This window comes from Sceloporus undulatus, chromosome 7 (assembly GCF_019175285.1).
Source record: "Sceloporus undulatus isolate JIND9_A2432 ecotype Alabama chromosome 7, SceUnd_v1.1, whole genome shotgun sequence".
NCBI lineage: Eukaryota > Metazoa > Chordata > Lepidosauria > Squamata > Phrynosomatidae > Sceloporus > Sceloporus undulatus.
Window position 1 is genome coordinate 30,756,201 of NC_056528.1, and position 10,540 is coordinate 30,766,740.

Below are 10,540 nucleotides of genomic sequence, written 5' to 3' on the forward strand. Positions count from 1 at the left end.
ACAAGGAGCCGTAAAATGCCAGAGGAGGAGGGAATAAGTGGCCCTTAGGCCCAGCCCTGTTATATATATTTTTATCGTTCAGATAACAATAAACATGCACTTGAAGCCCTCCCTTGACGTAGTGCAAGACTGTGGCAGGCGGCCCAAAGCCTGATGAAGAGTCAGGATCCAGGATGGACAGATGCAGCAAAGGGATACCTGAGCCTCTCCCACAGCAGCCCTGCCAGCATCGCCTGGCGTCAGATACACCTGGCTGCAAAGTACTAGAAGCACCACCTATCTATGCGCCTTCCCTTCCAGCCATCGACTGGCATGCTGTAATCTCATGGGAAGCGCATGGCCATTGCAGATGCACAGAGTCAATGACGGATGACACTGTTCTTGTGATTTCATTTGCACCCAAGTCAACTTTGGGGTTTTTTTAGTGCGGCTCTGCGCATAATCTCACTCGCACATTCCAGTTTTGTTGTTTGCGCTGTTCTTTAATCAGAAGGCCATCTCTGCAACGGCTGCATCATTGCATTCTACCACTTTAAAAAATGTGTTTGATATAATTTGAGGACTCTTGTTCTCTCACTTCGTATTTTAAGGTGGTTTAAATTCATTTTATGGTGTGGCACTCTGAAATCTTTGGATACGGAGCAGGATTAGGACTATCGAGGCTCCTGGGTCCCTTTCGCATGGACTGCCGCCAAGCCATGCTATGTCTGTGCCTTTCGTTTTTTACAGCCCAAGTGTAGTATCCTACATTTCTCCCTGTTTAAATCCATTTTGTTAGTTTGGGCCCTGCTTTCTAATCTTGTAAAGCCCCTTTGAACTCTTATCCTGGGGTATTAGCCACTTCTCCCAATTTGGTGTCATCTGCAAATTTGGTAAGCCTTTAACTAGTTAGGATAGAAGGTTGTGTATGGGGTTTTCTGCATTTGCAATATGTTGCATGTGCTTAAGGTCTTCTATAGTAATGCTTTAATTGTTTTATAGTAATGCTTTCATTGGGTCAAGTGTTCAGTGCTTCCAAAACATTTATCCCACTTTGGCAGAAAGCCTGGATATCAATCAATCAACCGACGAACGAAGGCATCTCATCAATACCTTGAAACAGATAAATCTAGAAAGTTGCCTCGTTGCAACAGCTTCCTGGGGAATAATTTCTTTCGGTGCTAAATGCAACCCTTGCCCATTATTCCCCCTATTAATAAGGGTCCTGCATTAACAACAAGGCAATGAAACCGCCTCCATTCCTTGCCAAGAGGTTAAGCGAAGGTTCAACAAGTCAAATAAATGGAAGGCTTTTGCTTCCTCAGCAATGTTGCAAACAGGCTGCAAGTCTTTTAATCCAGAAGTTTCCAGAGAAGGTTTTATGCACTACTATAATTGTGCGTTGTGCTGATACACCCACACAATGCAAAGAGTTGGAACTGAAATACCTCGCAAGCGATGCACTTTTGCATCCAGCTTTGCCTCCTTTTAAGCAACACTGAACCTTTGGTCCTTTCCTTCTGGGATTCAAACACGTCTTTGACCTATCCTCCTCCTGTCCCAGATAAAATTGATGTGGAAGAGATGGCAAAAAAGCAGCATTTCTTCTTCTTTATGGCATCGGTGTAAAGGGCAGGGAGAGCAAAGAGTCAATGCCATGCAGGTTTAATGGCTTGGCAAGACGTGCGCAGAGATGTCTCCTCCGCCGCAGGACCCAGGAGACATGCTTCCAGGTTCCAACTCTTCCATTTCTCCCATTTGTCCTTCTCTTTCTGAAATGGTTCCAGGTGCCTTTGGCAGATTTCATAGAATCATGCAATGATATTTCACAGATTTCACACAAACACACCAGCGCTTGCAAACGTTCCCTTTGGGTTGACTACAGACAGCATGGCACAATGGTTTGAACATTGGACTACGACTCTGGGTTCAATTCCTGTCTCAACTATGAAACCCACTGGGAGACCTTGGGTAAGTCACATACTCTCAGCCTTGGAGGATGGCAATAGCAAACCTCCTCTGAATAAATCATGCCAAGAAAACCCCATGGACCTTTGGAGAGCCAGCATGGCATAGTAGTTTGAGTGTTGGACTCAACAGGATTCAATTCCCAGCTTGACCATTAAACCCACTGAGTGACCTTAGGCAATAAGTCACACTCTCTCAGCCTCAAGGGAAGGCAATGGCAAAAACACCTCTGAACAAACCTTGCCATGATAGGGTCACTTTAGAGTTGCCATAAGTCAGAAATGTCTTGGGCAACAACAACAACAACATCCACAATGCTGTTGTGTCTTAACGGTGGTGTAAATGACATTTTGCAAGTGCTTTCAAAGAAATAATTGCATTAATGCCACAGCATAGAAAAGAGGGAGAGTGGAGAAAGCAATGCAGCGGCACATTTCAGGCCAGTTGATCTATTTTAGCATGCCTCAGTTTCCCTTCCTTCCTCTCCCTTTATCCCCAGCTTACTCCAGTTGCTGCAAATGGAGTTCAAAATGCCAAAGTGGTTTATTGTCAGGTAATTCAATAGAAGGAGAGGAGAAGAGGAGGCTGAACCTTATCCTTCCGTATAGCTTCAACCAAATGCAAAGTGCATTTGGTCTTTCCTGTGTTGTGTGTTATTCCTCCTCACTGAAAAGCTGTTGCCGTCTTGACCACAGTCTGAAGGAGCTTGGCAAAACGTGTCCCAGTCTTTTACCTGCGAAGTGTTGGAAGGTGCGCTGCGGAGGCTGGGATGGCAATGCAAAGGCCAAATTAAGCAGCAAACAACATTATAGTTTGCTTATACAGTAACTTATGGCTGTGAGCTGGGGAATCTAATAGCGAGACACACAAAAAACAGACACACCGACGCAGAGCAACTGCTGCGCTAACCATTTCCCAGCTTCTGAGAGCCAAGTTTAATGGCTTTGGGTTCAGTCCAGTTGCAGAGACTCCTCTGGTTCATTTTGTTGGGACTGGCAGAGAAGAAGAATGAGAGAGAAGGATTAAGAGAAAGAAGGAGATAGAGAGAAGAAAGGTGCTTTTGCAGCCGTCTGAAGTGTTTTGCAGCCTCTCAGAGACCCCATGCGCTGCCCATGCCCAGCCCTTTCCTGACACAGAGGAAAAAACGGATGGCATGGCATTCCCCGTGGCAGCTGCGCTCTCCGCAGGGAACGGTTCGGGTTTCTTGGCTCGGTTGTGCCGTCTGTGCATTGCCGGCTTGGAAGGAAGCCGGTGCCATTCACCCCGACTTTGTCCGGCGTTGCTATTTTGGGCGTCCTGCCTATTGATCCCGCTGTGCAAAGCGTTCGGAAATAAAGGAACCCTCCTTCGGGTGACCTTCTGCCTCCTGCTATTCCAAAAATTGGTACCCAGAGCAGGACACAAAACAACATATATACATACATGGCTTTTGGGATCCTAAAGGGTCTTTTTGGTGGCCTCAAAAGTCATTGCCAAAGAAGGCTACTAGGCCAGGGTCCTTCTATTATTATTATTAAACTTCATTTATATAGCACTGTAGATTTGAACAGTGCTGTACATACAATAATAAATCGACGAAAAGGTATGTAAAGCACTGTGTCAATCTTCTTCCACCAGCAAAGCAAGACCTCTCTATTCAAGAGGGGTTTTTACGATTGACCGGCCGCTGACAAAGGAGCTTTTAATGAAGTGGCGCATTTAAAACTAATATGTTTTAAACCGTCTTTCTCGCCTAATGTTGTTTTAACAACATAAACCATTTGCTTTTTCTTCTCATATGACACTATACTTTGATTCAGCATGGTTAATAGGTCAACGGTATCAGAAAACAGTAGGATGTTGGATTTGGAAGGATGCAATTTAAGATTCGGGTGGCTTCTCATGATAACTTATTTACCTCCTGTTATCTGTATCTCTTTTTAAATCGATAATGACTTTGGTTCAATCTATTGCAAAGAGCTGGTTGCGCTTTGAGCAGATATATATATAAATACACACACACACACACACACACACACCCCAAGAGGGCAATTGAGAAAGCAGACTTTTTATTAAAGAAGTCAACAAGAAAAGGAAACAAATCAATTCTGCAACACAAAAGGGTTGCAGGAAGTGAAGCCTGCATCTTGCATGCGGCTCTGACCCCTTTCTAGCATCAGCGCAAGACCCCCAGGAATAAAACCTCTCCTATTTTGACATATTTAGCAGCCTGTCACATCGCATTGTTGAGCTGAAGGTTGCAGAGTTGCACAGAAAGCAGTGTGCAACTGCTGCACACACTGTGCGTGACGCGATGCATTGATGAGCACTGGGTTGTGCAGTGAGCCCACACTGTGAAACTGCCCGATAACTCTGCGAAGGTGAGGCTAAGTTCCCATCTCACTGATGTTGAGATTCTCTACATACTGATCCTACAGACTAACACAGCTATAGCTTTGAATCCTATCTTCTCAAGGGGTTTAATGCAGGGGAAGAAGAGGTGGAGCCTTTCCCACAGAGTCTGGAAAAGTTACCTTTTGGCACTACAGCTCCCAGACTCCTTTGGCCCAAGTGACCTCGCAGGGTTGGCGTCAGGATAATTCGGGGAGGGAGAGAGCCATGCAAGCTCAATGGAGGGAATTCCGCATACAAATGCAACTGGCTATTATGTTTTAATAGAAAAAGTATCTTGGGAAACATGCAAGTATGGGAAAAGGAGCCAAGTCATTATGGGGCAACAAGGAATGTGAGCAGAGCTGTCGTTCCCCCCATGAAAAAAGTAACTTTTCCAGGCCCTAGAAACCCAAGGCCAGTCAGATCTTGGACAGTAAGAGCCATTGGTCCTTCCTTTCCTCCTGCCATTCAGCTTCATTGATGACTGCACTGGGTTTGCATATCAGAAAAGCGTCTCAGTTTCCCCAAGCCTTGTGCAATTTTATACACCTTTATCATGTTTCCCTTACTTTCCCTTTTTTCCCCTAAATCAAACGGCCCTAAATGCTGCCATCTTTTTCCCATAGAGGGGTCAGTCAAGTCTGGGATTACTTTGGCTGCCCTTTTGTTATGTGCTTTGAGGTCATTTCTGACCACGGTGACCGCTGCCATGGGGTTTTCTTGGCACGGTTTGTTCCGAGGAGGTTTGCCACTGCATCCCCCGCAGCAGAGAGTGTGGCTTATTCATTGCCCAAGGTGTCGCCCAGAGGGTCTGCACGGCCGAGCGGGAATTCGAACTCGATCCCCAGAGTCACAGCCCAAACTTTTCTGCCAGAAGAAAGGCAATGGCCTGCAAAGCCTTGAACTTGCTTGCAAGGAAGGAAACATCTGGGAAGGCAATCTCCAATTGCTGTGGGACGCAAGACAAGGAACCCCTTCCTTGGGGCTGTTTATGGCGGTGAATTTGGTGGGTCAAGCTGGTTCCAGGCTGTGGCTATTTTCAGCATCTCATAAGGTTATTATTATCCCCAGAACATTATTTAGCCTCATTTTCCCTTGGAAGGAGAAACCTTGGCCATCTCTCTGTGGTTTCCTGTTCTAATAGGAAAGCAATGGCTCTCCTTGCCATCGCCAAAGGCCAGATCTCTCAAGTGCAAAATGGGCCGTGAGTGTTTGTGAACATGCTGTGGCCCATAATCACATACCAAGGGATGGGAAGTTTCCATAACAGGCTTGATTTGCTCCGACCCAAAGCCTGGATCCTACTAGTAATCGCAACTAATATGACTGAGGTTCAATTCCACTGAATCAATTGTTAAAGCATGGATCAGCTCTTAAGTAAATGCCATGGATGCAGTGGTGCTTACTCTAGTTAGAAGTACCAATAGCGTTAGGGTCAGGGTAAGGCTAGGGTTAAGCTTAAGGATAGGTTTAGGGTTGAGGTAAGTTTAGGGTTAGGGTTAAGATTAAGGTTAAAGTTAAGGTTGAGGTAAAGGTGGGGTTAGGATTAAGGCTGGGGTTAGGGTTGAGAAATAGGACCCAAAGCCATGCAGCCAAGGCAGGACCACTAAAGGGACTTTGATGCTGCTGCTGAAGGACATCGGGAGACTGGTTTCCATGCGCAGATCTTTAAAAACTGGTTCCCCACCTCTGCTTTAGAAGGAAAATGTGTTCGAACACAAAAGATACCTAGGACCAGGCAGTTCCGAAACAACAAAAAATACTTTTAATGCTCCTGCGGTGGACTTTATGGAATAAAAGAGCTGGAAATACCCACTGACCTCCTCTCCTTCATCCACTCACAGCCCTTGGCCCCATGGCTTTTGTAGGCTTAATGGCGGAGTGGGGAGAACCGGGCGGATGGAGGAAGCCAGGCGCCTCTCGTCCCTCTGTTCCGCCAGAGACCGAGGAGGATTCATTCGAACCTCTTCATGATCCTTAAAAACTCCTGTTCGCTCACTTTGCCGTCTTTGTCCTGGTCGGCTTCGTCAATCATTTCCTGAAATGGGCCAAAAGAGGGTCAGGGACGGAGCCGGCCGTCGCAGGAGTTGGAAACTCTCCATGGTCTGTATAGGGCCAGTCCAAGAACTGCACACTTCTGTGGCCCCTGAAGTGCCCTAAGTGGGGCTTTCACCTTCAAACCATGTAGAAAGCCCCTCCAAATGCATGAAGACTCACAAAAACACCTCCTATAATCACCCGAGAACCCCATACAACTCCCTAATGCCTCTGCTTCCCTCTGTAGTACCTCTCAAAATGGCGACAGGGCATCGCTTCTTGATGCCATTTTGAGAGGAACTGCAGAGATGATGTTTGGGGTTGCTCTGGTAGGAAAGAGTCCAGGCCAGAGGAAATGGGGCTGCTTGTGCCACACTATTATAGGGAACGAAGGGCAGGGAAAGCGTAACCACCCCTAAAGAGGGACCCCAACTTCATGGCAGAGCCACTGTTTTGCAAAAGGCGTTTCCCGGCTGAACCCCTCCAGACCGGTTGAGCATGAGAGGAAGGGGTCCTCTCTTCCCAGCACCCCCAAAGAGTGACCACTGTCCAGAGAAGGCCATCCTGGCCTGACTTGACCAGTTGCTTGACTCAGGACCAGGTAAGTGGTAGCCCTGGAAGCCAAAGAGTGATGGAGTCCCACTCGGCAAAACTGCCACAGCCCCAAAGTCTTGGAACATGAGGCTCACCTGGAGCTCCTCGTCCGTCAGCTGCTCCCCGATTTCGTTGGCAATGCGCTTGAGGCCCTTAAAGGAGACTTTGCCGCTTTCCTGGTCCTCAAAGAGCTTGAAGGCCTTGAGGATCTCCTCGTCCGGATCGGCCTCGGACTGAAGAGAGGCACCCAGAGGTCAAGGGGTCCCAAGGGCTCAAAGGGGGCTACCATCTCAATGTTGTTCCCCTCTCCCTTCGAAATATTAGGGAAAGCACCCCAGAAGTCTGCTGCTGAGTTTCAAAAGTGAAGGCAAGGAGCAGTGGCTCACCATTTTCCGTGTCATGACGGAGTAAAAGGCGTCGAAGCCGACCTTCCCTGAGCCTTCCTTGTCGACGTCGAGGATGATCCTCCGGATCTCCTTCTTGGAGGGTTCAAACCCCAGAGCCCTGATGGAGACCTTGCAAGGGGGAAACAACAGGCATCAACCACAGGATCATCGGGCAGAGAGCAAACCCAGAAGGGGAGCTGCTCCGGTTCTGGAGAACCTTGGTTCTTTGAGGATGGTCTGCCACCTGGGTTTGAAAAATGGGGTGCAGAGATCAACCGTCGCACAACGGCGGCTGAGAAAGTGTCGCTGTGCAAATCCATTGCAAAAGCAAAGGGCTCACCTTCAGGTCTTTGACGTCAATGGTTCCCGTCCCGTCGATGTCCAGCAAGTCAAAGGCATCCCGCATTTGCTGCTTGTGCAAAGCGCTGAGTTCGAGCTTCGGCCCCATCCTTCTCTTTGGGGACGAGGGTCCTCTGACGGACCTCCCGCTCTTGGAAGAAGCCTGGAAACAAGAGACAGGAACCAAAGCAGCTGAGAAACAGAGAAGAGCCCCTCTGTGGAAGGAGTCCTGCTTTGGACCCAGGATCATGGAGGGCCATCCGCCAGGGATGCTTCCACTGAGTCTTTGGTCTCCCTGGGGCCCTGGATCCAGAGGACAGCGGATGATACAGAGGGACCACTGTAAGAGGAGTAATAATAGGAATAGCCCATTGCATATAATGGGACTTTAGCATCCATGGATTTTGGTATCCGGGGGGGGGGGGGGGGGGGCGTGTGCCCTGAAACCACATTCCAGCAGATACTAAGGGACTACTATAGTATGTGTGTATACACACACACACACACAAACAGAGAGAGAAAGGAATATAAGGTACACACACATATATTTGAAAGGAATATATATGCATAAAGGAATATAAAAAGAATATATATGTCTGTGTGTGTGTGTATATATATATATATAAAGGAAAGTTATATGTATATATATATGTGTGTGTATATATATATATATATATATATAGAGAGAGAGAGAGAGAGAGAGAGAGAGAGAGAGAATATAAGGTGTGTGTGTATATACACACACACACACATATATATATATACAGTACAAGAAAGGACTGTTGTAGCGATAGATATGTTGGATTTCTTCCAGCCGGAAGGTGGCGCTGTTGTGCGCACTCAATATTCACTCAGCGCGCCCTCTGGCGGACGAGCGCCGCAAAGACACCTTCAATGGGACAAAAGGGAGGGGCAAGCCAATAGCCCCGCCCCTCTCGGGAACCCCGCCCCTCCTCCGCTTTGGAGGGAGGCAGGCAGGAGTCCCCAGCGTCGCTCCCGGAGCCCCCGGACCCTTCCCGGCCTCGCCCGCCGCCGTTACCATCCTCCGCCCAAAGCGGCCACCTCCGTCCTGCTCCGCTCGCGGGCCAGACTCAAACTGGACAAGGGGCGTGGCCTCGCCGAGCGACGCTGCTACGGCAACCGCTTCTTAGGGCGGAGCCTTCGCAGCGGCCGCAAAGCGATTGGCTGGAGCCTGAGGGCCAAGTGGGCGGGCCTCCGTAGGGGATGCTGCGCTCTGATTGGCTGCAAGAGGGACGTGACCTTTACGCACTGAAGGCGGAAGGAAGCAGAGGCAGCTGTGGGCGCCACGTGTCTCTGGAGGCGGCGCGTGGCTCCTTTGACTTTAAACCTCTTCAGTTTCAACCCAAAGCCATTCGAGAGAATCCTGTCTGAGAGAAAACGGGTTCCCTTTCTAATAAAGAAAGCGCTTTAACTCGCCTCCAGGAAGGAGGACACTCACTTCTGTTGTGGACCAGGACACGTGACAAGGGCGGCCATTTTGTGATGGACTCTCCGAGGACTTCTCCCGGGGCAACCAAGGGAGCAGTCTCATGAGGCTTTACATGACACTCTAATGAGAGGAGGCAGACAAAAGCCCACCAGAGGCCCCTTCCTTGGGTTTTGGGTGGGGTTTTGGTTGGCATTCCCCGGCCCGTTTCCTGTGTTGAGATGCCACACTGAGGCTCCAACAGGGGAACCTGGGACTGGGGCTTCAGCCAAGGCAAAACGATCTTCAGTCTGCTTAGATTTGGACTGAATGTGTTTGACCTCTCCATCTCCCAAATGTTCCTGATGCAGAAACAAAGGGGAACCCATTCTCCTCTCTCTGCCTAGAGGCCTGTGACTCTCAGGAATGGAGACATACATTGGGATGCAAAAGAGGGGTCCCCGTTGTACTTCAAATTCCCTGGACATTGAGCATCTCCCTATTGCCGCTTGCCTGCAAAAGATCTCCTCCCCATCATAGAAACTTTGCTAAGGGCTGAAACAACATAATGTAGGCATCTAATAGCTCCAGTTTTTTCTCCTTCTCTGATGAAGAAGCCAGTGGAGCTTCAAAAGCTTGCAGCAAGTATATTGTGTACAGTATTTTGGCTGGCCAATAAAGGTACCACCGGTGGATTCTTGTTTGTACCTGGCGATCAATTGCACTCGGACTGAAGGGATGCAGGCCAAGGGGGCCATGTCCAGTTCTCCCAACAGAAGCCTTCAGGCCGCTTAGTGCCCCAGCTGCTGCTCAATGCTGGTCCTGTTGCCTCAGAAACACATCGCCATGTCTGCTGCGCATGGCCTACTTGCTTCCCTGACTGAGGGAACCATTACTTGCCCATACGTTCTTGCCCACCCTCTTGCCTTCGGAGGACCCACAGCCAAGCACATTGGATGGGGACTGGTGGGGAAAAGTAAGGCACGGAGACAGCCGAAGCCAGTGATTTCCATCTGTATTTGTCAGACACTTATCTGGAAACAAAAGCTGTTACAGTGAGCAAGCAGAAGTGGAAACAGTGAGTGCTATCAAGCAAGAGGAGTCCGTCCCTCTGCCCTCCTCCTCTTTCAAACTACACAGTGGTTTAATCTGTTCAGAAGGACATACGCAGTTCCTAACAGAAAAGGCTGAAATACAAAACCCCATATCCAACTCCATCTCTCTGAAATCTCAACAAAGGGTGAGCTTTCGCAGTCCCACAGATCCTTGCTGCTGCTGCTGCTCCTGGACCATCCCAAAACAACGCTTGGGACTGGGACTTCATACTACTCAACTCTAGCCAGCGCCAAGCCACAGTGGCCAAAAAACAGAACCCGAAACAGTGAAACCTGGCACTGCAGAGATTTTAATGTACCTGAACACTAACAGAGACTAAGGA

At 48.6% G+C, this 10,540-nt stretch overlaps 1 protein-coding gene across 3 annotated transcripts; it reads right to left on the reverse strand.

Annotated features, from left to right (window-relative positions):
• Positions 1-6,062: 6,062 nt before the first annotated feature.
• On the reverse strand, positions 6,063-10,505 carry LOC121937335 (centrin-2-like). Of its 3 annotated transcripts, none has more exons than XM_042480458.1 (5): positions 9,811-10,505; positions 7,678-7,839; positions 7,338-7,466; positions 7,047-7,184; positions 6,063-6,358 (listed from the first exon to the last, which is right to left on the reverse strand). In XM_042480458.1, exons 2-5 carry the CDS (start codon positions 7,783-7,785, stop codon positions 6,275-6,277), a joined length of 459 nt encoding a protein of 152 aa, XP_042336392.1. In that variant the 5' UTR covers positions 7,786-7,839; positions 9,811-10,505; the 3' UTR covers positions 6,063-6,274. The 3 variants fall into 3 exon arrangements, with proteins under 3 accessions (XP_042336392.1, XP_042336390.1, XP_042336391.1); XM_042480456.1 differs by lacking the exon at positions 9,811-10,505 and adding an exon at positions 8,716-8,897; XM_042480457.1 differs by lacking the exon at positions 9,811-10,505 and adding an exon at positions 8,447-8,516.
• Positions 10,506-10,540: the final 35 nt, after the last annotated feature.

Excerpts from the sequence above, each read along its gene's own strand:
- LOC121937335 (XM_042480456.1), bottom strand. Across the intron at positions 7,467-7,677 it reads TTGACGTCAAAGACCTGAAG|GTCTCCATCAGGGCTCTGGG; the intron begins GTGAGCCCTTTG and ends CCCCCTTGCAAG. Across the intron at positions 6,359-7,046 it reads TGACGGACGAGGAGCTCCAG|GAAATGATTGACGAAGCCGA; the intron begins GTGAGCCTCATG and ends GGCCCATTTCAG.